Source organism: Canis lupus, chromosome 9 (assembly GCF_011100685.1).
Source record: "Canis lupus familiaris isolate Mischka breed German Shepherd chromosome 9, alternate assembly UU_Cfam_GSD_1.0, whole genome shotgun sequence".
Classification (NCBI taxonomy): domain Eukaryota; kingdom Metazoa; phylum Chordata; class Mammalia; order Carnivora; family Canidae; genus Canis; species Canis lupus.
The window spans coordinates 56,628,968-56,654,916 of NC_049230.1; the positions used below are offsets into that span (position 1 = coordinate 56,628,968).

At 57.5% G+C, this 25,949-nt stretch overlaps 1 protein-coding gene across 2 annotated transcripts in view; it reads right to left on the reverse strand.

Moving 5' to 3' along the window:
- Positions 1-244: 244 nt before the first annotated feature.
- Positions 245-25,949, reverse strand: part of LMX1B (LIM homeobox transcription factor 1 beta) — an 83,207-nt gene continuing 57,502 nt past the window's right edge. The window contains exons 3-8 of one of the 2 annotated variants that reach the window (XM_038549331.1): positions 9,576-9,808; positions 7,589-7,770; positions 7,274-7,351; positions 7,051-7,117; positions 4,864-5,028; positions 245-4,554 (exon numbers count right to left, since the gene is read on the reverse strand). In XM_038549331.1, coding sequence (XP_038405259.1) covers positions 4,397-4,554; positions 4,864-5,028; positions 7,051-7,117; positions 7,274-7,351; positions 7,589-7,770; positions 9,576-9,808 — 883 coding nt within the window. In that variant the 3' untranslated portion in view covers positions 245-4,396. The remainder of the gene's footprint in view (positions 4,555-4,863; positions 5,029-7,050; positions 7,118-7,273; positions 7,352-7,588; positions 7,771-9,575; positions 9,809-25,949) is intronic. The other variant, XM_038549332.1, reaches the window with a different exon arrangement.

The window sequence follows — 25,949 nt, forward strand, 5'->3', positions numbered from 1 at the left end:
AATGAATGTGTTGGGGAAGCAGGGACAGTGGGATGGGATGGATGCATTTAAGTGTGGAGGTGGTTTGGGGTTGGGATGGGCCAAGGATGGGGTGTGAGGATTATGGGATAGGACAAGGGATGGGTTGGGGTGAGAACGGGGCCCACCAGCCCTCCCTCCTCCTGGGCCTGTCGTCCTCCGCGCAGGACTGGCTGCGGCCTGCCCCCCCCCCCCCCAAGGAGAGGCAGCACAGGCGTGTACAGGTTGGTTTATTTACAAATATACTGATGTCTCATCTTTTGTTGGTGTTTGCATTTTCTGCTTTTGTGGGAAGAGGCAGAAGGTGAGCGTGGAGGGCAGGGTGGGGGTGGTGATGTGGTAAACGCTAATAAATAATTTAACAATGACAAGTTATTAAATAAAATGTGTCTGGGGATGGCGGGTGGGCAGTGAGAGTCTGTACAAGGAAAACAGAGGAATGGCCAGTGGCTGGTCCCCACACCGGGCTGGGCCCCCTGGGGCCCTGGGTGGGGTGGGGGCGCCGGCAGACAGGCTCATTGCAAACTGCACCCTCTGAAGGCCAAGCGTTGGAGGGTCTTCCCTGCTCCCCCAGCCCGCAGGCCTCGTGTGCCCGGAGTGTGGGTGTGCGAGCCTCCGTGTACGTCCGGGTGTGAGTGTGTGTGCGCGTGCGAATGTGGACCCTCCTCCCCTCAGGGCAGAGCGAGCCCCAGATCCTCCTGGACAGGAGGTGAGGTCCTGACCCGGGGGATGCCTAGCTCAGGCCAGCCCCCGCTCCCGCCCCCGAGGCTCCCCCGTGGGTGAGGCAGCCTCACCCTGTGCCCGGGCGGTGACAGGGGCCTGGCCTGGCGTGGGCCCTGCCGCAGCGGTGGGCTCCCCCCCGCCCCCGCCCCCAGGAAGCCTCCCAAGGTGCCCTGGTGTGGGGCCCTCTCCTACAGGCCCTGCTAGCCCTGCGGCCCGACCTTTGGAACACAGCGTCCCTCTGTCCGCGTGGCCCTCCAGGAGGCTCCGTGGAGCCAGCAGATGACGAGGCTGTGGCTGGGGGCAGGCCCCCACCTTCCCGTGCCTCTGCCCTCATGCTGTGTTACCTGGGCCAGACTCCTTCCCCTCTCTGAGCCTCACCTTCCCCAGCAGGGAAACGGAACTCGGTTTTTCTCCAACACTCCCCCTGCCCACCTCACACTTCCTGCCTCTTCCTCGGGACCAGACTTCTTCCCTTCGGCTTCCTGTCCCAGCCACCACTGATGACAGGTGCTCCTGGCTACCTGCTGTGCCCCCAAGTCAGGGCTGCACTTCCTCCCACAGCAGGTGGGAAGAGCCTGCTTATCTCAGCCCACACTCGGCCTCCGCCTCCGAGTGCCTCTGCTGGGACACCCTGAGCACTTGCCTCCTTCCTCTGAGCCTCAGGTTCCTCATCCGGGAAGTGGGTCCACCACTCACATCTGGACAGAGCTGGGTCGGAGTGTGGATGCCTCTCCTAGAAGAAAGCCCCTCGAGGTGGGCCCTACATCTTGTTCATCTGTGTCTCCACACCAGTCCGGGGCTGGACAGGCAGGACACTGGCATCTCGGGGAGCCCGGGAACCTCGGGCAGTGAGCCGCAGCCCACAGCAATGACCTAGCTTTGCCGATGAGGCGTGTCCGGCCCACGGGGCTGTCTGAGTTCCCTCTGGCTTGGACGTCCTCTGGGACATGAGTGTGGGTATCCTGGAACCAGCTCTTTGCAAGGAGCAGCTCACAGTGGGGGCAGAGCCTGGGTTAAACTTGGGAGGTTGTGAGGCCCCCAAGTGGAAGACGTGTCCCCCCCGCCACCATGGGAGGGGATGGCAAGAGTTTCCTAGGACAAATCACACACCCCTGACCTAGAGGCCATTCAGCAAAGAGAAGGGGCTGGCATGGTGCCCCCACTCCCTTCCCTCTCCCAGCCGGGCTTTCCAGCTGGGGAATAAAGGGAGTGGGCCAGATGCCCATTTCTGAGCTTCCTTCCAACTGAAACAGTCTGGGAGAGAAGGACCGGGGCTCCTGGGGCTGGGGTTGTGCCCCGGGCCCGCCCCAAATGCCCCAGCATGATTTGGACCAGGTGAGCCCAAGAGGAGGAAAGGGAGCCTCTCTCAAGAAACCAGCTGGCTGCCTACAGGGGCCGCTGGTGGCCCAGGACGGGGATGGCACAGAGCCCACATGGACTGAGGTTGCGGGAAACCGGGACAGCCGAGAGCCTGTGGGAGCTCGTGTGGAACAAGGAGCTCAGGGAAGGACTGTCTGGCCGCCCCGCCGAGGGGGCCGCCGGGCTACATGGCCCCGCCGACAGCTCCGGAACAGCACGGGACGCTCTGGGGCAGCCTAAGGGTCCCCACTGGACAGAGGAGCAAAACCACGGAGCAGGCTGGGAACTGAGAGGGTCCCAGAGAGGGTCAGACAGAGGCGCCCAAAGGCAGAGATACCCCTGTCGTCCTATTTGCTCCAAGGCTAGACTGGGCAGGTCTCGGGGCGGCGGCCTAGGGCTTGGTATCAGAATTAAAGGCAGGGCTCTGCGCACCCGGCGGAGGGTACAGTGGCCACCAGAGACCAGCAAGGGGTCACCGAGAACAGGGCCCATCAGCCTGACCTCGCTTCCTCTTCTAACAGGATAGGGCTTAGTGGATCCGGGGTGGGGGCTCACGCTGTCTCCCTGGCTCCCATGTCCCAGCGGGGGGCTCACGCTGTCTCCCTGGCTCCCATGTCCCAGCGGGGCATCTGACAAAACAGGGTGGGAAATGACCTAGAACGCGTCACCCCAGGAGGACTGGGTCGCAGGCCGACACTGGGACAGGGGGAGGCCAGGCGGTTCCTGTGCCTCGGGTGGGAAACACAGGGCTGGCTCCCGACATTGCGGGGACAGCAAGCCAGTGGTCACACAGTTGGGGGTGCAGAGAAACTCCACAGGCTGGACTGAATCCAATAAGAAAAAATGTAGCAAGTAAAAAAAGTCAAGGTCCTTCCACCGAGTCTGAACAAGAAATGCCCCTGCCCCCAAATACACACAGAAGAGGGGTGTGGCTTAGCTGTCCCGTGAGTGAGGGTCAGGGGATTCACTTACAGAAGGGTAGGGTGAGTTTCCAGGTAACTCGGCCTCAACTCTTCACTGCATTTTGGGCCATATTAACAGAGGCAGGGCACCTAACGTGGGAGGTGGCTGGCCGATGTCAGTCAGAAGATGGGGTTATTTCTGTCCCACCTTTAGAGGGAAAGCTGGAGCCCAGCTGAGGGTACAGTTTTAAGAGAAAGAGCTGCAGAAACTGGAAGAGCCTGGCTTTCACAAGTGAAGACTTGGGGCCAAAAAAAAGGCAGAGGCAAAATCAGCAGAAAACAGCAGCTGACCCGGGGCCCGATGAAGCGGCGGCCTCCTCGCCCTGCTGGAGGTATGTGAGGAGAGGCAGAGGGAGCCAAAGTCCAGATGATGTGCCCAATAGGTGACTTGTGAGGCTCCTTTCCACCTGGAAGTTCTGCCCTTTGTCCTACCTGGTTCTGGGGGATCTGTGTCTGCCCTGCCTGCTCAGGCAGCACCTGTTTAGGCTGATGCCAGGATACACCTGGGGCCCCGTGTTTCAAGCCTCAAACTCTCTCCTCCTTCCCTCCCCTCCTTCCTTCTCTCCTGTTGCTGTAAGCAGAGGGGGTCCCTGCCCCGTCTGGCCTCTTTCCCCTTCCTGGCACGGCAGGGCTGGCCCACACAGCGCCTCTGTGCCTCTTCAGCTGGTCTCTGTATCTGTGCGTATCCGCCCAGGTGTGCCTTCGAGTGTGCGAGTGTGCGTGCGTTTGCAAGTGAGGCTCAGTCTACCTTCCCCAGGGACTGCCCTCAGGGCAGAGCCCGAGGTGGGCTTGGTACACCTGCCAGGCTCTTCCCCACTTCTATTCCAGGTTCGGGCTGGGACAGGTGAACCCAGACTGGTGGGCCCGCCCTCGGAGGTGGGGGAGGTGGGCACCGGCCCCCCGGACAGGGACCCACACTTCTCTAGCTAACAGGCACCGCACGCAACATCATCTCCTGGGGGCATGCACGGGGGGGCCCCCGCCTGGGCCTAGGCCCCACCCATGGAGGTTGGCTGGACACAGAGAAGACGTTTAAAAAAATAGAGAGAATTTAAGCTTCCCAAAAAAGAGACGGGCAGGGAGAAGGAGGAGATGGAGGCCGAGGTGGGACTGGGAGGCGAGTGGCTTTCCAAGACTCTGGGCCCCTGGGGTGACACGGTCTCTGTGGGCAGGACACAGCCCTGCCCAGGCTGCGCCCATCTGCCTGCCCGGCCAGCCCAGGGGAAGGGCACCGTATGGCTGTGTGTAGAGTCTGTGCGGGTGGTGGGGTGGTCGCGGCGGCCGCAGGCCCACCCCAGGACCCTGGCCCAAGCGTCCATGCGGCCGGCTGGCTCTCAGGAGGCGAAGTAGGAACTCTGCATGGAGTAGAGCCGGTCGATGGGGTTGCCCACGCGGGCCTGCAGGGAGCCCACATCCGAGGAGCCGAGGAAGCAGTCGCTGAGGCTGGTTAAGGAGGTATCGCTGTCGATGTCGTGGAAGATGGAGTCATTCCCTGGAGGCAGAGGGGGCGTCAGGAGCCCAGGTGGCGCAGGAGCTCCAGGGGGCCCTGTCAGCCCTGCAGGCTGTGTGGCCGGAGGTGAGGAGGGATGGGAGGACCTGCGGCGGCAGCGCAGGACCAGAGGTGCTGAGGGCCTCGGATGGGGTCTCGAGGGCACCCCTTCTGTCAGGAGGCGGCAGGTGGGCTGTGTTGGTGGGGCCGGCCTGGGCCCTGGGGCGGGATGTGCTGTCACGGCCCCAGGACTGCCGGGTCAGGCAGTGGGCAGGGGCGGTGCTGGGGTGGGCAGGGGGTGGGGCGGCTTACCATAGGGGTTCATGTGGTCACCTGGCATTTGGGGCGGCGTGAGGCCCTGCTGGAAGGGGTCGCTGCTGCCGTAGGGACTCTGCTCCATGGCCACGATCTGCTGTTGCGGTGGGGCCAGTGGCGTGTAGGAGGCCATCATGCCCTCCATGCGACTCGACAGGACCTCTGGGGACAGAACACACCTTCACCCACCAGCCCTGTCCGTCTGGTCCTGGAGCACCCGCCCCAGGGAGCCCTCACAGATGTACCACAGGGGTTCCCACTGACCTCCCACCTGACCCCGCAGGCCAAGACCCCACTGTGGGCCCTCTGACTCTGACCGCCTCTGGCCTTCCCTAGTTGCCCACGGTGTTCTCAAATCAGTTCCTCTTCCCACCTCCTCCCTCCCTCCCTCCCATGGCCCTGCCCTCCAGAAGCTCACTGCTGGGGGAGACGGACACTAAGCAGGCAGTAATGTCCAACACGGGGGTGCAGTGAGCTCCCTGCATCCAGCAGCAACAAGGTGGGGCCTGCGCCCAGGCCAAAGAGGCTCAGGGACAGCCTCCTGGAGGAAGGGACCCCCTGACTCTATGTGACTTAAAGAATCAGCAGGGGTTCAACTGTTCCAGGGGGGCAGGTATGTCCCCTCAAAAGCAGCAAAGGTGGGGAGGGAAGCAGGGAGCCATGTGCATGGGGCTGTCACGTGAGGATGAGAGAAGGCCAGGGATGGGGAGGAAGATGGTCCTCTGGGGGTGGAGGATGGAGGCAGGGACCATTGGAGGATATTGAGGGAGAAGCTGGGGTCCCTATTAAGGTGGACCTGGGAATGAAAACTCCTGAGAGGGGCATGAGGGACATGGGACCAGAAATCACTGCCCAACTTGGCAGTGGAGCGGATACAGTGACTGTAGGACAGGAAGGGTCAGAAGTGACTCCCAGGTTCCTGGTGTGGGCACAGTGTGGGGGCTGGTGCCATCTGCTGAGCTGGGGGTGGGGAAGAGCAGAGGGTGTGGTGCGGCTGTGGTAGCAGGGGCTGCTATGTGGAGCAGTATGGGTCGTGATGAGCTCAAGGGGGACTGTGGAACATCCTCGAGGAGGCTGCATCTTGGATGCAGTTGGGAGACCAGAGACAGTGGCCACAGCCCCAGGGGGCTAGGTGGTCTAAGGAGAGGAGAGCAGAGGGTGCAGAGAGAAATAACTGGGCTCCAAGGGTCAGCTACAGCCGGGGACACTGGCCTGGCCCTGAGCCCCGAGTAGAAGGGCTGCCGGTCAGTACCCTGGCATCTGCCCTGGAGCCCCTGGTTCACCTGGGAACAGGCAGCCTGGGGCCCCCACTCCATGTGGGCACCCCCAAGAAGCTCCCTGTGCCCTCTCTTCAAGGTTCAATGTCCCCATGGGGCTTGGGAGGCCAGCCCCGGCCCAAGAAATGGTAAAAGCATTTTGGCAAAGCCCAGCATTCGGGGGCCTGGCCACTGTCCCTCAAACTGGCTCCTTACTATCCAGCAGGAGCCCACCTTGAACTCCTCAACACCCCACCCCATGGAGACTCTCTCGAGATTTCTGCTGAATTCTAATTTGGGCAGTGGGGTGTATGGTCATGTTAAAAACACAAGCTTGGGGCCCCACCCTTGGGGTGGAGGTGGCTTTGCACCTTACTAGCTGAGTGATCCCAGTAAGTCCCCTGGTCTGAGCATCAGCCTCGGTGGCTGTAAAATGCACTGTGACAATGCCCTTCCCCTCTGGGATCTGTGGGAATTAGTGAGGCGGAGCACTGCCTGCGGTGAGAACAGTGCCTGGCACACCCTGAGGGTGGGAGATGGTCGCAGTGTTTTGTTTGTTTGCTTGAAGTAAGCTCTACACCAAAAACCAAACATGGGGCTTGAACTCATGATTCTGAGATCCAGAATCCTGTGCTCCACTGACTGAGCCAGCCGGGTGCCCCAGGTGGCCGTAGCTTTGCATGCGAATATTATGTCACTCCTCAGGCAGCCCACCCCTCAACCCCCAGCCATCTCTCTGGTGTCCCAGCCCCAATGATTCCGCTGGTGATCCCGCCCCGGTGATCCCATGGCCTCCCTTGATCTCCCTTGATCACAGCAGGTTCCAAGGCAACAGTTCCCAGAGCCCTGTTCCCACTGGTGGAAGGATTGGGGGGGGGTCTTGTTACAGGAGGCTGAGCCTGGGCCCTGTCCCCCGGTCCCGGCTTACCTTGGCCCAGCCGCTGGGAGTTCTGCTGCTCCTGCTGCTGCTGGTGCCGCCGTGCCAACTTCTTCATCTACAGGGGACACAGGTCATGCCAGTCCTCACCTCCCTGCCCCGCCCCCCTTCCCCCCTTCCTTCCCAGCACCTCCCGCCAGGACCCTGTCTTCTGCCAGTACCCCTACACCACCCCTCCATCTCTGCGCAGCAGGGCTGACAGGTGGCCTCTCACCTTGGCTCTTTGGTTCTGAAACCAGACCTGGACCACGCGCACGCTGAGGCCCGTCTCTGCTGCCAGCGTCTCTCGGACCTGCCCGATGGAGGGACACAGATCAGGTCTGGGGGTGGGGGGCAGGGCAGCAGGCCAGGAAGGCAGTAGTTTGGGGGAGGGGGGAAAGGCGGAGGGATAGGGGAGTGGAGGGGAGGAAGAGGGGAGGGGTGGGGTGGAGGGATGTCCCCATCTCCAGCAAGAGAAGTAGGGGCATTGTCTGGGAAAGTGGCGGGCGTGGGGTGTCAGCCCTGCCCCACCACCCCAGTGGCCCCTCACCTTTCGGCAGGGCTTGGAGGACACCTCAAAGGAGGCCTTGAAAGCTCTTCGCTGCTGCGTGGTGAGGATGGTCCGGGGTCGCTTGGGCCTCCGGGGGTCCTTCCCGTCGTCCCCACTGCCCTTACTCTGGCTGCCCTGGCCCTTGGCTGGCTTCATGTCCCCATCCTCATCCTCGCTCTTCACTGTGGGGGACACACCCAGCCCGTCAGTCTTGTCCCCTGAGGCCATCTGCTGCCTGGCAGGACCCCATCACCTCCTGCCAACACCAGCCATGGCTGGCCCCCCAGCACTCTGGAGACCCCAGCGCACATATCAGCCTTGGAGTAAACTGGTTCCCACTGCACTAGCCTGGTGCCAGCGGGCCCCAGGACCCAGAGGGGAGACCAGGGAACCTTCTTCCTTGACGCTTCCAGGGATGAAGAACTGTCAGGCACAGACACACCACAGATGTTCTCACACAGGAGTATTCACGGCCATGGCATGCACGCCACACACACAGCGTTACACACTCAAACACTAGCAGATGCACATGTGCACTGGTGCCTGGGCCCACAGAGGACTGGGCACACGTGGTCACATTCAGACACACACAGGCACATGCTCATAGGTGGGGGACATACAAGCACAGGCACGCCTGAACAGGCACACGCACGCACACACACGCAGAAGCATGTGTATTCACCCAGAGACACACCCAACCACCATGCACACACGGCCACTTCCATGTCCCAGAATTGTGGGTCTCAGAGATGCCAGCCCCAGGTGGACACCATGCACCTCCTGCTCCCTCAAGTCTGAATTGGTCTCCTTTTCCCAGGCCCTAAGAGAGGGTCTCCTCCCTCCAAGACCCCTTCCCTAAGCCTAATATGAATGGGCCAATGGCACCTGGCCAGTGTCTACTCTGTCCTAAGAGTCCAGGCAGCCACCACGGTGCCCTGCCCAGGGGCGGACAGAGGGACGGATGGATGGGGAGCTCCCTACAGTCACAAAGCTCTTCCAGATGGGGGTAGGTCCTGTGACTACAGACTCTAGGTTACCCCAAAGGGCTCAGAAGTCCAGGGCATCTCCTCTGCAAGCCCTCTACCCCAGTCCTTCCCCACTATCCTGGAATGACAGGGCCCCAGAGTGCTCCTTGGTCTTCCCCTTCTAAGACTCATTTCTAGCTGTACTCGCCCTTCTGCCAGGAGGGCTCTACGCTGGCACGGTCTTTTTGGAGGCTGGAACAGAGTAGAGAGATGCCTTCATCCTGGGAAATGGGGTCTTTGCCTCCACCACAGAAGGCCCCAATTCCCCCAGTTAGCTGCTCCTGCTGCTGAAGGACGTGTCAGAGCCCTGCCTCTCAGCACCAGCCGCCTGCAGACCTGGTGCAGGCAGAGACAGCTGTGGTGCTGTGCCATAGTGCAGGCCACAGCAAGGCAAAGGGAAGTTGAGGGTGGGGAGCTAGAGAGCAGGGCACGTGTGTGTGTGTGTTTGTGCATGTGTGTAAACTACAGCACATGTGGATAAACGTGTGGCCATATGCACAGCTGCTCAGTGCATGTGTGATGTGTGAGCTGGGTCATGTGTGCATATGTAGGCTTGGTTAAGTGTATGTGTACGTGTGTGCTCCTGGGTGTGGGTTGGTGCATGCTTGGGCATCTAAGCACATACCTACATAGGTCCGTGGGTCTGCACATATACGCTCCTGGGCACAGGTATCCACACATGCATTGTCTGTGCTTGTGTGTATGTGTGGTCACAAGCATGTACACTGGTGCTTGAGCACATGTGACTCAGTGGTAGTACCTGCATGTGCATCTGTGAGCCTGGGGGCATGCATACATATCAGTGTCCATGTGCACCTGCACACATGCATGTGAACACAACAGTGCCACAGGCGCAAGATGGGGGTGCACTGTCCGTATGCTTGGATCCTGGGGTCGGCACTGGGCTTCTGCGGCAGGGCCCCCTCCCCACCCGGCGCCCCCTGGCTCCAGCCACGGCTCACCAGAGTCGGACTCGTCGGGACTCACGGAGCTCAGCAGGTCCTTTTCCTTCTCGTAGTCACCCTTGCACAGCAGCTGGCCCTCCTTGAGCACAAACTCGTCGCCCTTGCGTAGTTGCCGTTCACACACGCAGCAGCAGAAGCAGCCCAGGTGGTACACGCATTCCAGCGCCCGCATCACGAACTCCGTGGGGGCTATCTTCTCCATGCAGCCGCTGCACTTGGCTGCGAAGAGCCTGCAGGTGCACAGTGGGGGCACACTGGCTAGGCTCAGGGTCCCACCAAGGGCCTCTGTCTCCTGCCACCCTGACCTTCCACTCCAGGTAGGAGAGGCCCGCCCCCTGCACAGAGCCAGACAGTGGGACGGCCCTGCAGCCCCACTCTTTTGGCTCCCAGGGCTCTGGTGGCCTAAGGGAAGAGTGGCTGCTGGGCATCCTTCCCAGAGGTGCCCTCTCCTGGGTGTGTCATCTCAGGGCCCTTCCTGCTCAGAGACACAGTGGCCACTAGAGGGCAGAGCACAAGGTCAGCCTCAACTTTCCCCAAGAGCCAGGTGGGATTGGGCCTGAGAAGGGCAGGCAGCCCACCAGTCCCATCTACCCTCACTCCAGGACCTGCTCCACCTCCTCTCTGCTCCTCCCACCCCCCCCACATCCAACCAATCCTTAGCCCTGTCCAACCCAACCCCTGGGCCACTCCTCTCCTGCCTGGGCACCTGCCCCAGGCTCCTTCCTGGGCTCCTGGCCCCTCTAACTCTTCAATTTGTCTTCCAGGAGGAGAATCAGGGGAAGGTGTTTAAAACACACATCTGCTCATGCTGCTTCCCTGCTCCAGACTCTTCTGTGACTCCCTGGTGCCTCAAGGCCCTTCACATACTGTCTTTGCTCTCCTAGGCTGTGGCCCAATGGAACAGCCTGCAGTTTCTTCACACAGGCCCTTCCACGTGTTCTTTCTTGGCCCCTTGGCTGGGCTAACCCCTACTTTTCCCTCATTTTGACTTAAGTATCTTTACCACGTGCAGACATTTACGGAGCAAGGACAGTGCGCCAGCCGCTGGGGTGCCAGCACTCCACACACAGAGATGCATTTAGCCTTTGCAACAACCCTATGAAACAGAATGAGCATGAACCCCATCTTAGAGATAAGGAAACTGAGAGGCGGAGAGGCGGAGTCACTTGCTCGGGGTCATGTGGTCCTAAGTGATGGGGCTGACGCGGAGCCTGGGCCTGCTCCAGCCCCTCTATGACAGACTGGATCCGTCTTCCATCTCTAGAGACAAAGCCAGGCGGGGGTCTCCATGCCCCCCGGCCGGCGTGTGCAGAAGGGTCTGAGCAGCACAGCCCCTCCTCTGCCCTTACCTACTGACCGCTCCTCCGGGCTCCCCGCTCCCCATCACGTGCCCTGCTCTGTGGGAACTCAGCCTCAACAACACTTTGATGGAAAAATTTATGAAGAATCAAATTATTGCTGCTGGGAGGGAATTAAAACCATTTTTCATTCCCTACGTCCCTGGGCCACGTCTGCGGGCGCCACCTTGGGAGCGCTGTGCGCATCCCATCCCTCTTTATGGCCCGCCATCACAGGCACAGATTACAGCTGCAATTCTCTACTAATCGGTTCTGGAACAGAAATGGCCATAAATGCAAGGCACTCGGCCTGCCTCCCTTCCCGGGGCTGCTATCAGCGCCGCCCATGACGAGCTAGTAGGGCGCAGTGGACAGGGCCAATCTGAGCCCTGCCTGCTGCCCTGGCACTGGCTCCGGGTGCTCAAACTGGGGGCAGCCTCAGCACCCCCTGCCACCTACCTCTAGTCTACCGAGCAGGCTCCTACTCATCCTGCAGTGCCCAACTCCCAACACCACCTCCTCTGGGAAGCCTTCTTGGATACCCCAGTCAGGGGGACGTAGCCTCCTGTGTGCTTACCTGGGCTGCCCTCAGGCCTCAGTTCCCTCTACTGTGAAATGGGGTTATCAACAGGACCTCCCTTAACGGGGCTGCTGGCAGGGTCCAATGACACTGAACTCAGTAAATAAGTGTCACATGACAGTGACAGCATATGCCCCTGTCAGCTTCAATTCTACAGGGGTTCCACGAGGCAGGGCCTGGCTCTATCTGATCCTCAAAACCGCCTTGATGGGTGCTGCCAAAGCAGGTGAGTGAAGGCTTCAGGGGGCCTGGGGCTCAGGCTGGGCTGTCGGCTGCAGGCAGACACAGTGCCTGGGTTTGCAAGGGGGACAAGAGCTGGATTTCAAGCTCCGATCTGGCCCTTTGGCTGGATACCATCGTTCAAGGTACAACCTACCCAACCGTCCATGGCAGTGGCCCCTAGCAATCTGGCTGGCCGCCCAGCTCTGCCAAGGGGCTGGGGAAGGAGCCAGTCTCCCAGAACTTGATGTTCTGACACGGAGGATGCTTCTGCCCTGCCCCCCCCACCGCCCCTGTCCCCTTCCCACACCTCTACCTCCTGGTCTGAGCACCGCACTAACGTGTCTGCAGCCTGGCCTCGGAGACCAGAGAGCCCACGGGCACCGGCTGCAGCTCCCTGCTGGCACGGCGGGGCCACGGAGGTCCTCTTAGGCAGCAGAGGCGGGCAGCGGTTGGGGTGACCCGCATTTGCAGGCGCCGCCACCATGCAGGCTGGTGGCGGCTGCATTCGGAACAGCCGTGCTAATGCCTTGGCAGCAGGGGGTCGATTGCTACTTTCTCCAAACTCATCAACACAATCTATTATTAATACTTCTCCAAAGGCTCCGCGCCGCCGTTACGGAGGCAGTGCCAGCCACTCGGGGCGTCATCTGTTATCTAGATTGCAAAAACTCGGCATATAAAGCAAACTGCGCACACTTTATAAACGGAATGTGCCATCCGCTTGGTCTCCAAGCATCTCTCCACCCAATAAAACATCAGGGGGGACGCATGAAATACTCACTCCCGGTTATGGGGCTGCCTTTGTCTACGGAGCTGCGGTGAGCACAACTCACACGCGTGCGGGAGGGGCTGGGGGCACCAGCGGGGGTCCCCTCCTGTCCGAGAGGCCCCCCTCAACCCCTCCCACCCTGAAGGGCTGGTGAAACCGGCCATTGAGAAGCAGGCCCAGCCACAGGCAGGGGGCACTGGGATTGGATGGACTTGGGTTCAGCGTCTGGTTCCACTACTTCCTGCCTAGCGACCGGACAAGTAAGCTTCCTCTCTCCGAGCCTCAGCTTACTTATCTGTATAATGGGCTCAATGGCACTGCCCACTTCTCCATGTGAAGATGCAGAGAGCTGTCAGTGTAAAGCAGTGAGCATGGAGGGAGAGGTCTGTGAGCTGGGCAGGCCTTTTGAGGCCGGGAGTGGGCCTCTCCAGGAAGGCTGCCTAGAAGCTACAAATACCCACCAGAGACAGAGTTGCTCAGGATGAGGGGCTCTGAGCCTTCCTGCCCCACGGGGGCCCTGGAGCCCGATGTGAAAGGCCCTACCAGCGCACTGCACCCGAGGCACTGGATTTGGAGCCCAGGTCATGATCTCAATCCTGACTCAGCCACTCACTGGCTCTGTGACCTTGGGCAAGTCTGAGTCTGTGTGCTCATCTATAAGATGGGGATAGTAGTCCCCACTCCCCAGAATTGTGCTGGGTGTCCCAGATGGGTGCATTCTGCTTCCCACACTTGGGCTTGAGAGGCCAAGATGGGGCAGGCCCTGGGGTTGAGGGATGGTGGGGTGTCAGGGGAGGCTCTGAAACCTCCCACCCCCTGCTTCCCCTCCAGCTGCACTGCCCTCTCGGTGCCAATCTCCTGGTCCAGGTTCCCAATCCAGGAGCTCCAAATCCAGAGGGCAGCTTCATGACCACACCACAGGCGCACAGGCTTGCCAGCAACCCACACAACCCCCTTCCCCATTCTCCATGTGAACCGCCAAGCCTTTCCTCCTGTTGTCCCTAGTGTCTAGAACACCATTCCTCCCACCCTCAACCTTTGACAGCCAAACACCTGCTTATTCTGAAGGATTTAGCATGGCTATCCCTTCCTCCAGGAAGCCCTCCCTCTCCTCTCCAGTCTTAGATGTCTTCCTCTCTGAGTTCCCCATCCTCACATCTCCTCCCCATTATGGTATTTATCCTAAGGAATCCACTTTATCTGTTTCCAGGTGCACTTTCCCCAGGGTCACCTCTATCTTCAGAGCTGAGCACAAGGCCCCCTTCACGGTTAAGGTGAGCAGCAAAATGTTTGCTGAATGAACGCTGAACCAACCAATATAGTGCTATTCTGCCTGTGAGGTAGGGCAAGTCGGTTCTCACCCCAACCTGGTCTGGTGGGAGCAGTCACCACCTGCCCTGGGAAGTGAGTAGCACCTGCAGGACAGCAGTGTGTGTGTGCGTGGGGCGGGGGTGTGTGTGTGTGTGTGTGTGTGCTGGAACCGGCAGCCCAGGGTTCCATCCTGGATTCATAACTTTGTCCCTGTGTCTTGATTTTGGTCAAGACATTTAACCTCTCTGCACCTCAGTTTCTTCACCTATGAAATGGGAATGGTGTACCTACCTATAGGGTTGCTGGAAGGGCCTACTGCATGTGTAGCCCTTGGCACTGTTCCAGGCATGAAGAAGGCACCCCACATAGCTGCCTTTCTCTTGTTCTCTTGTTGGTCACCTTCACTGGGGCCTCCATCACCCCTGGGAGCAGACTTCCTGACACCAGGTTTACAGGTCCCAACCAGGTGTCCCCCTCATGACCACCCTGGGTTTTGGGTCCTTCTAGCTTCTGTCATAACATGAGCTGGATAAAGCATTCCTGGCTCAATTCTCTGTATGTCTGTCTATCTCCCTGTTACTGGACTCAGTTATCATCATCACCAGCATCACCTCATCGAGTCCTTGAAGAACCTTAAAGGAGGACACTGTTTCTATTCCCATTTTATAGATGTAAAAACCAAAGTGCAGATGGCAGGCTCAAGGTCACATGGCAGCACCACCATATACTCTCTCCCTGCACCTGGTCTGTGCATCCAAGTATTTCTCTGCCCATCAATCACCCTTGTCCTTTGCTGGGAGTTCCATGCCAATCCAATGTCTGTTTACCCTCAAGGCTCTGAATGACCAAGTTCTTATCACTCAGCATACGGCCAGCACCCAGCAGGTGTTGCTGAGTGGGTTTCTCTTAAACCAAACTGAACTTCTCCCCGTCACAAATACATCCTCCCTCTCCCAGGATCATCTGTGATTTCTGAGTAAAAAAATTCCCTTTTTAGGGATGTCATTCCCTTGAAGAGTCCCTGGCTATGAGAACACATCTCTGTCTCCTCTGAGTTTTTATTGGTTTATTTGTTTAATGCTCAATTTATTAAACTCATAAAGCTAATAAACAAAATTCTGAAAACCAATTTTTTCTGGAGCATTTGAACATGGACTACAAATCTGATTAATTAATTTCTCTTAAGCCACTGTCAACTGCAGAGAGGCGATGCAGTACATCTGAATCTTTTACCCCCAATAAAATTGGCTCCCTAATTACCTGGGGACCCTCCGGCCTTTCCCTGTGGATTTTCATCCCCAGCTCTTCAAGTCCATAAGTGTGCACTAGGCTTGGTATCTTGGCTCTGTCACTTCCGAGCACAGGAAAAATAGCCAGGCCCCAATTCTCTGAGCTTCAGTGGCCCCATCTCTTCAATGGGAATAATGGCTGGGCACCAGGAGGCAGGCTCAGTAAGGAGGCACCATGATTGCTGTCATTTTCTCCTCAAGACTTCTGGCACCTGTTAACCATCCTCCCTGAGTGGAAGCTCCCCTTTCCCTACCTCACTGTACTACCATTCCCATACCCCATGGCTGCATCTTGCAGCTTATGTAGCCCCTCACTGGGTCCTCAATCCAAGAGTGCCCGACAATTTCAGGATAGGCCCAAAGACCTAATCATGGCACTCAAGGCTCAACTCCAGCCCCAGATCCTCTGCTCCAGCTGCCATGCGTCTCATTGCTCCCTGAAAACAGCCAGTCCTTCCTGCCTCCTTAACACTTAAAATTGCATCTGCCCCACAGCCTGTCTTCTCTCCCCCTTTCCTCTGCTCCTTGTTGAACTTCTCTTCACCTTTCATGACTCAAGTGTACTTTCCTCTGCGAAGCCTTCCCTGAGACCCAGATATTTGTGTCTGAAGCCCTCGCTGACCTAGAGTTCAGAAACTGGGTCTAATTCACACACACACACACACACACACACACACACACACACACACACCCATCCCATGCTGGGTTCTGGCATCTAGAAGGGGACTAGTGATCGTCTGCTGAATGAATGAGTAACCTTGTGAGAAATGAAACAGGCAGCCAGGCAGGACAAGAGAACATTGGATACCCTGCTTCTAGGAGTTTGAGAATGCCAGCAGGTAGCAAGATAAGTGAACTCACTGCTCTTGGCCCCCTTCACAACCATGCAATCCAGAAATCAATTCCTAACTTCTACATCATTTATTTATGTACCTCTTGTTGTACTGGGGTCCAACTGCACACCTATCTCTAGGACACAGGGAAAGCCCTCGGGGTGGGAGGGCCATAATGGTATTAAATGACTCCCCCAGCCATCTGTGACTGGGTCAGGCCTGGACACTTGGCTCAGGGTAGACCAATCCTTTTTCTGTCCTTGGTCCCTCTCTTCTCCTGCTTATAAAGAGCTTTTTGTCAGCCCCCTCAGCTTAGAGGTGCACTTTACACATCTCCGGCACCAGCTCTGTGGCCCCAAGTCATTCACATTTCCCCTCACCACTTTTAAAGATTTATTTATTTGAGAGAGAGAGACAGAGAGCGTGAGAGTGGGCAGAGGTCAAGGAAGAGAATCTCAAGCAGAATCCCTTCTAAGCCCAGGGCCCAAAGTAGGGCTCAATCCCAGGACCCTGAGATCATGACCTGAACTGAAATCGAAGTGTCGGATGCTCAACCAAGCCACCCAGGTGCCCGTCACATCTCTTTTTTGAGCCTCTATTTCCCCTTCTGTAGAAAGTGGGTATTGATCTTCCCTCATCTGGCGACTAAGGATCCTCTGAGTTTTAACTTGTGTGAGGGGTCTAGCCCAGTGCCTGGCACAGAGGGCATCTTGGCAGGTGTGCATCCCACTCCCTCCCCAGCCTGAGTCTCAGCATGGTGCTGGGACACAGGCTCTGGAGCCTTCTCTTTTTCACTTCCAATTTCAGTATGAAGCCTCCAATCACATCATTGGGTCCATGCTACTCCTGTCTATTTGTCTGTCTGTGCCTCTGAGGTACAGGGTTCCATCAGATCCTCGCCCAGGGTGAGGGGATCAGGCAGATTTGAGCCTGGCTTCCTTTAGGGTATCTCCAGGCCCAAGTCCCACAGTCCTTGGAAACCCTCCCTCCATGGGGAGGGAACCTCAGCCCTCCATCCCACTGGCTATACCTTCTCAGGTTCACCCAGCAGACACCCACGGAGGCTGACTGAAACAGGCTCCTGACAGACACTTGAGGGACAGAATGGGGCCAAATCTGGTCCCATGGAGGCTGGCACAGCACGATATGAGCTTTGATAGGCTACACTTGGCAAGCTGAGGGGCACAGGAAATCATGACAGTCAACCTGGAAAAGGGCTGGGGACTTCCTGGCAAAGATGACATGACACATAATCAAGAAGCTGGTTCTGGAGTCAAAAGGAAAGGTGTGAAGCGTCTGAATGCCAGCTCTGCAAACACGGACTGTCCGACCTTGGGGCAAGGACCACAATCCCCACCTCACAAGTAGTCACTGTAACCTGTTTAGCTTCTCCATGCCCCAGCTCCTTCTTAGGCTGGTGGCGAGGATCCCGGGACGTAACGTCGTGGAGCACGTAGGGCAGGCTCCTACACAGCTAGTCCTGCACACGGCGGCTAACATTATTATTCCTCGCTCTAGGGCTGTGACGGCTGCGAGGATGCCATCTCTCTGTTGAGAGATGAGCTGGAGTTCACAGGGGCCCAGGGGACAGGACCCTAGACACGCTCGGGGGTCCAGTTGCTGCTGCGAGAGTTTGCCTGTCACTTGGAGGAGCTGATGGGGTGAGAGCAGGCAGAGGGAGCCGCCTGGCCTCCTCCCTCCCCGACTCGTTGACATCTCCCCCACGTGCCTGCCGCGTCCTTATCATTCCGGGCGTAGCTGTTTTTTATTTTGAGACAAAAAGGGGCCTGTTGATGGGGATCCAACTCAAACCAGCTGCAAACATCTGCTTTGATGCGGCGGTGGCAGCGGGCCAGGCGGGCGGCGGGAGCCGCAGGCGGGGGCCCCGGTGCGCGCGTCAATCACGGGGCTGGAATGCGCAGCGTGGCCAGGCGCTCGGAGCTCCGACCGGTGGCCCCGGGAGCGCGGGCCTCACCGCGCCGGGGCGGGCCTGCAGCGAGGGCTGCCCCGGAGCTTCCTGCGGGCGCGCAGACCCAGCTGGGGGGGGGGGGAGCTGATTCCAAGGGCCTTTGATCCAGGCGGGGGGGGGGGGGGGGGGGGGCGCTGTCGGGAGCTGGTGGCCAGGGGCAGGGAGGGACGGACACAGCCGGGAGCCCCAGGTACCATCCAGGGGGCAGCCTGGCCAGGCGGGCGTACATTCGGTAATCTGCACACCTTTATGGAGTGCCCATTAGGTGCCAGGCAACTCTCTGGAGGCTGGGGATAGAGCAGTGAGCAAATGGACAGCTCAGCTTCCAGTCTCATGGGTGAGGAGACAGGCAACAGTTAAATCTGTAGCATACAGAGTGTACCAATTGGTGACAATGTGATGAAGAAAAATGGAGGGGGAAGCCCAATGCAGGTGGCCAGGGGTTTTAAAAAGAACAGTCAGAGGCCTTACTGAGAGATCTGGAGGTGCAGGGCGGCGGGGGAGGGTTCCCAACAGAGGGAACAGCAAGTGCAAAGGGCCTGAGGCTGAGTGGATCTAGGGTGTTGGAGAAATGACAAGGATGTGTGAGTAGAAGCAGGGGGCACATCTTATGGGGCTTTGACTTTGTGGGAGGGTTCTGAGCAGAGCGGGCATATGATCTGACATCTTGGTTCCTCAGGCATCTGTGTAGTGGTGGGGGTCAGAGCTGGGAGATGGGTTGGGAGGTTATCTGAATAATCCAGGCAAAAGATAATATCTGCTTAGACCCAGGGAGGTGCTGAGAAGTGGTCCAACTGGGGAGGTATTTTGTTCCTGTAGACAGGGACACCCAAGGATAACAGAGAAAGGATGGACGTATGATTTTGGGGCCTGTGCAATGGGCAGGATGGAGCTGCCATGAAATGAAATGGAGTGGGAGGCCAGGTGGAGGAGGGGAGGACGACGGGTGAGGTTCTGCACATGTTGCATGTGAGCTGCCTTTGAACAGCCATGAGGACGCGTCCAGGGGAAGCTGCATATAGGAGTCTGGAGATCAGAGAGAGGCCCAGGCTGGAGATACTGTTTGAGAGCCACCAGGATACAGATACCCACAGACACTCTCACACACATACACACTCCTAAGAGTAAGTTGCTGTGTGCACACATGGCTTGGTGTCTGATAACTAGCCTCTCACTTTTGGGGCTACAAACCCTGCAGTAAGTGGAGGCATTGCCCAGCTTCTGCCTTAGGAAGCTCTTTTCCACGGGGGTGGTGGTGGTGTTACTGGGCTTCTCTGGGGATCAGACCTCCCCTAGTGACATCAGGGAGAGACAACGTGGCACGGCAGGTGGAAGGGGGAACACCTCGCCTGGCTTCCTCCCACAGGCCCCTTCCTGCTCCCTAGCCTGGGCAGCAATCAGAAGGTCTGTGGGCTCCAGGCCAGGCCCCAAGCAAAGGGCTCTACCTGTATTACTTACTGACCCTTAGGCTGAAGCTCTCCCCTCTTTTTTCTGCCCTTCCCTGATTAATTCATCTGATGATTCTTTTAGTTATTCACCTACCAACATTCCTGGAGCACCTACTCTGACCTGGGCCCCTGCTGAGCTCACAGTAGGAGCCTTCTCCTCCCACTGGCTCCTCAGACCCCTCTGAGGGGTCTGATCCCAGCTTCTCTTCTCCCATTCTCAGGGTCAGGAGCTCCTGGTTGCCAAATCCAGCAGCCATTGTTACTGTTACTATTACTCGCTGAAATTTACCGACTGTTTCCTACATCCCAAGCCCTGAGTGGCATTTGCACACAGACCCCTCTCCCAAAAGACCCCTCACAGGGAGGCACTGCCACTCTCTCTTCACAAAGGAGGAAAGTGGTGCTCAGGGTCAGAGTCGGGATCATAGCTGGGATGTTGGGCTCCAGAGCTCCTGCGCATTCTCCCTGCCTCACTGCATGGTTTCCCAGATCTCCCTGTGCTTGAAGCCCTCTCCTGCCTCAGCCTTCTCTTCCTCCTCCTCCTTGCCCACCACTTGCAATTGCTCTGCACTAGCAGTCAGCTCAGAGCTGTTGGGCCCATGACCTGGGCTGGAAGGTTACAGAGAAGTGAGGGGCTGACATGCAGGGGGAAGAGGGAAGACTACACCATAGGATGCAGAGACCTCTGGATTTCTCTCCAGGGTCCTGAGTGGTCAGAAAATGCCAGGCCCACACCTGTGTGCCCAGGAAAGGCTGTCAGATCCAGGGCAGGGCCTGCTGAGGTACAGGGCGATGGATAGGGGAATCATGGAAGACTTCCTGGAGGAAGGGGCCATAAAGAGTGCAAAAGATTGAAAGGGGGGTAATGGGATAGGAATAGAGGGGTGTCTGATTCCAAACTTTGGGCTCTGTGTAGGGGCAGAAAAGCAGAGAGGCCATTTCCAGGGTTAGGGAGAGAGTGGGTCAGTCATGGAAGGGTCAGGCTGGAAGCCTTGAATGTTGGGCTAAAGAAGCCAGATCAGCTTTCTTTTGTTTCCACCGACTCATCCATCACCCACCCACCTGCTCAGCCTTCTATCTAACACCTATCCAGCCAGCCATCTACCTGCCCAACTATCCACCCATCGCTCATGCAGCCGCCCTCTCAGCCATCCACCCATCCATCCACTGCACCCATCCAACCGTTGCACACATACTCAGGCACTTGCTCATGGCCAAATCTTGTGCCATCACTCCTCTTCTTGAAAGCAGAAACTGCCTTTTAAGCTTCTGTTTTAAGACTTGTGGATCCTGTAAGCACTGTCCAAACCCGCCATGGCCACGCACTGTGCCAGGCGATGAGGAATCAGCGGGGAACAAGACACAGGGTCACTTCCCCTCAGTGAGCTCCCGGTGTGATGGGGAACAAGGTTTTCCAGAAGAAAGGAGTTCTGAGAAGGAGAAATCCAAGGCACCGCTGGAGAGCCTAACGCTGACCAGCTGATATTTGGCCTCATCATTCTGACCTCAAGGATTTGGACTCCCTGGACACAGACCACAGCATTTTAATTAGGGTTTTAACGACACTGATAAACTTCCTTTGAGTAAGTGTTTTCTAGAGCAACCTCCATTAAGGCAATTTAATTTTTTGATCAATTTTCTTTCTAGTGCAGTTAAATAATTTACAACTTTTTCCATTTCCATTTTTACTTTACTGAAATTATTTTCATTGAGATAAATTATTTTCCATGAACAATTTTCAATAAAGTTTTGCTCTACAAACAGGTTTGTGCTCGAATAGCATCTTACTGACTGTAGAGATCTGACTCTCCGGGTAATTTGTAGACAGTGACACATGTTTTTACCATGGGTAGTTTCACTGTTGTCAATTGTATTTACTACTGGTTAGTTTACCAAGTTAAAATATCCTCTAGGCTCAGGTAGGGTGGGTGGTTTTCAGTGTTACCAACAAAATCACCAAAGTTTACAATCACGTGTTTTATCAGGTAGTCAGTGAAAACATGCTCAGAGTCAAAGCCATGGGGTAAAGACTTGAGCCTTCAGGGGCAAGAAGAGCCATCTCCTCCCTCATTCCCCACACTATACTCCTCTTAATGTAACCAGAAGAGAACATTAACTTTGTCAGCCCAATCTCTGAGAACCTCACTGCCCAGTCTCTCTCATGGACTAAGTAACTCCCCAGATTGCCCTCCCCACCTGTGCTCTTGCAGTCAAATTTTTGAGCCCCACCCTGGCATACGTTGGTACTAAACGTCCAACTCATAGCAACCAGACTAGCCCTGTGCTCAGAGCTTCTCAAGTAGCCCCTCGCCACATGTAGGGGCCTCACACATAGGTGGATGGCATGACCACCCTGGCAGGTAGGAGTCTCTTCCTTACAAGGGTCACCCAGCGAGTCGTAGAGCCAGGGCCTCATCCCAGGTCAGCTGGCTGGTGCCCACCCCATCCTCCTTCCTGGGAGCTGGGAAGGTGGCTGGGGACTGGGGAGCAAATGCCCCAGTGGTGTGTGAGCCTGAGACTGTGGGTGCCAGGACCCAGCCACAGTGCGTGGGCACAACATGCCCCCCAGCCACCCAGCTGGGGCCTGGCCCACGAAGCCGACAAGTGGGTTTCACCAGAGCCCACAGGACTCAGTGCTGGTGGGAGGCAGCAGGGAAATTCTGCAAGAGGAGGCCCTCGGAGGCGCGGCTGGCATTATTTCCTACCCACTGCCAGCCCCTTCGCTCTGGGAGACCGCCTCGCTGGGTGTCGCCCGGCCGGGAGGGCGGCAGGGGTGGGGGGCGAGCCCGGCAGTTCGGGCCCGGCGCCTGGGGTCGGGCACCGCGGCGCTCGGCCGTTTAGTGGGTAACTGATCGCCCCGCGCCCCGCCCCAGCCGCCCGCCGCCCGCCGGAGCCGCTTAATCACCGCCCGCCCGGCCGCATTAGCATAGTAATGGCCTTTAAATTGAGCCTCTTTGTTTTTTAATTAAGCTCCCAGCAGGTACAGAGAAGAGCGATTATTGAGGAAGCTGCCAGCGCTAATCGCCCGCAGTCATTTGACAATTAAAAAGCGCCCAGCTTTAACCCTTTCCCGCGCCCTGCACGGTTCCCCCAGCATTTATCCAGCACCGACTGTGTGCGCGCCTTCCCGGCGGGCCTCCCAGACCCCCCCCCCCCGCCCCGGGGCAACTAGGGCAGGTCCCCGTCAATGCCTCCAATTTGCGGAGGAGCAGACTGAGGCGCAGAGAGGGGACGTTACTTGCCCAAGACGCACAGCTTGAGCGTGGGGGAGCAGGGATTGGCAGACTGACGGCTGGAGACATCCAGCTCCTTGAGCTCCGCTTGGAGCACCGTCCACCTTGTGAGTCTGGCAAAATCCTTCTTGCACTTTAAGGCCCTGGTGGGCACCTCCTCGACCCTTGGCAACAGCCCCTTGGGAATTCTCACGGCATCCTCTCCTCCCTGCTGGTTCACCCATTCCCCCAAATGCCCAGGTCAGGCTCAGTGCCGGGCACAGGGGAAGCTATGGCCAAGCCAGGAGTGGGCTCAGCCCACATGGACTCATGAGCCGAGAAGGGAGACGCAAACGTGAAGATGGAAACAACTGTTCCTGATCCAGCCCAGCATGGGGGTTGGGGGTGGGTGGCGCATCCGAGAAGACTTTGCTGAAGACAGGTTTGGGCATAGACCAGAGGAGGGAGAATCAGCCAGACCAGGAAGGGAAGCGATGGACGGACCAGGCAGTGGAGGAGACAGTGAATGCAAAGGCCCAGAGACAGGAGCAGAATTAACCAGAAATAAAAGATGCAGAGGGTGTGCGTGGAACAAGAGGAGGCTTCAGAGTGACAGTACAGGGTCTTCTTGCCGATCACCCAGTAAAAAAAAAAAAAAAAAAAAAAAAAAAGTGTTATTTAAAAAAATTTTGAATTTATTTTTGAATAGGTAATGCACTGCATGGCTTAATATTCAAATGTACAAAAAGGTGTTGTCTTCGGCCTCCTCTGGCCTATCCCTAGCCATTGAGGCCCCCTCCCCAGAGGCAACCAAAGTCTTACATTTGAGCCCCCTTCCCAAGAAATGCAATACCTATGTAACACAAACATAAACCCGCGGGTATACTGTATTCCCCTCCCTCCGGCTTTTTTTTCTTAAATGGGGACTGGTTGGGGTTTTGTCTTTTTTTTTTTTTTGCATAAACACTAACTTACTCTAAAACTGTTCTCCATGCACCCCCTTCCCACCGCATAACTGTGAGAGAGGATTCCTTATCTTGGCCTGGAGCACCTCCTTTTACAGCAGCCCGACATTCTATTGTCTGGGCAAACCCTAATTTATTTAACCCGTGCCCTGTTGATAGCCTAGTGGGACGTTTAAAGGATTTTTGTCTTAATCTTGAGCCATGGGAAGCCATTGAATTGTTTTAAGTGGGGAGTCGCTTGAGCGATTTACATTTTTAAAAGATCACTTTGGCTGCAGAGAGGGACCCAGGGTGGGGAAGCAGAGTGGAATCTGGAAGACTGGCTAAGCGGATCATCAGTGGTGCCCTGCAGGGGAGAGGTGCTGCAGGGGAGAGGTGCGGGGGGGGGGGGGGGGTTTGCTGGGAGGGGGCTGCTGCAGGAGTGGGAGAAGCGGCAGGTTGTCAAGGAGCTGGGGGGGGGGAGTCAAGGAGCGGGGTAGTGACGCCTGGGCTTTGGGGTGGGTGGGAGGAGCCCTACCCAGGGATGGATAAGCAAGTACTGAGACAGGGACACATGGCAGTGGTTGGCAGACCCCATAGAGACTCCAGGTCCACAGTCAGCTCCATCTCAGGGCACTTCAGCCTGCAGGGTGTACAGTGCATCACTGAGTCTGGGACCTCCTACTAAGTCAGGCTTTCAGGATCCGAGCCTGGTTCCACCCCAGCCAGCCCCAAGCCCCATCTCAGCCTGCTCACTCTTCAGAGGGGCCTCTTGCCAATGGCCCTGAACACCCCCTTCCTCCACTCCAGGCTGAGCGGGTGTTTGTGAAGATGGGCAGCCCCTAGAAACACTGGCAGCTGGCTTTTTTAATAAATATAGAGGAGGCTCCCTGGGGCATGGATGTGGGGGTGAGGAGGAAGGCTCTGCACAGAGGAACAGATTTTGCCCCTGGTCACCACAAGAAGAGATGCCTTTCTCTGCTCTTGGCTCCCTGGTGGAGGTGGAGAGCAGACTGTCCATGCCCTGGAGCTCTTCTCACCTTGTCACTTAGTCACTGTCCCCAGCTCCAAGCTAGAATTGTCCTCCTGGAGAGAAGCTGGGGTGGGGGACAGCCGAGGCCACTCTCTGATGCTGTTGTAGGCCACGGGAGGCAGGGTGCTTGCAGCACTGAAGACAGTGAGGGGTTAACAGCCCGCCCACCCCCATCTATCAGCCAGCATCTCCCAAACAGACGGACAGACAAGGCAGCTGTCCAAACAGGCCTGTGTACCTGGCCACAGCCGCAGAGAGGACAGGGCAGTGGCTGTTTACTCTGCTCCCCTCCCCCCCAGTCACACTCACACGCCCACAGCCCACACGCCCTGGCAGGGCATTTCCCTGCAATACGGCCCTGGGGATGCACCCTCTGCTCCTGAGCCAGAAGGTTCCTAAATGTTCCTCTCTGAGACTAGTTAATGTCCTTGCTCAGGGCTCTGGACTGGGGGGAATCTCTAAGGGTTGGTGGCTGAAATGGCTGGTAGGCCCAGTGGGCAAGGCTTCCCAAAGCCCACTCTCTGGGGAGAGCAAAAACTGAGTGCCTTGAAGCCTGGGGAGCCAGTGAAATTGGGGTGCCTGGAGCATCACCATCTCAAATCACTTCTTGGGAATGCCTGCTCAGGGTGGACATGGCTCCCAGTGGGGGTTCTCAGGGCTTTTAGGGCCCTATTCCAGGCCCTCCCCACCACCACCCACCCTGGACAGGACAGCTCTGCGTCAGTGTGCCAGCACTCCTCATGCCTCAGGAGAAGCTGACCTCACTGACCAGCCTCCAGACCCAAGTCTCCTCCTCTGCCTGAGTGCCGCCTGGGTCTCTCTCCCTTGACACCTGTCCCATTTGACCCATCATCCGGCTCCTAAGGGGCTCTCATATCTGACTCTCTCCACTGGTGGTGAGTTGCCCGTAGAGTTGGGGTGGCCACAATGCCCAGCCACCAGCATGCCACACCCCCCCTTATCAGTGTCCCCACTCACTTCCCCAGGTTCCTGCAAATGCCCCTTCCCTTGGGAGAACCCCCTGCAGTGTCAGGTTCTCCACCTGCTCCAGCAGTGTGTACTGAGCGCCTGCTGTGTGCCTGGCTCTGGGCAGAGCTCAGGCATTATTTCTCTTTCCCCCTCGACCCTATAGGGCAGGGGAAATGACCAGCCATTTCACAGATGAGAAAACTAAGGCTCAGAGAGGTCCCACACCTTGTGCCCTGCCTCACAGCTACAAAGTGTCAGAACCCCAAATAAGAGAGAAGGGCAGTGTGGGATTTGGTAAAGGAAGAGAGCCTCTTGCCTGGTACATAAGCTGTGTGCCTAGTGCAGTGTCTGGCACAGGTGAGCAGTGAGAGGGGCACCACTTTGACCAAATCCCTGTTGCAAAGTGCCCCGTGGATCTGTGGGCCTCACCCCTACCAGGCTGTCACCTGCCTCAT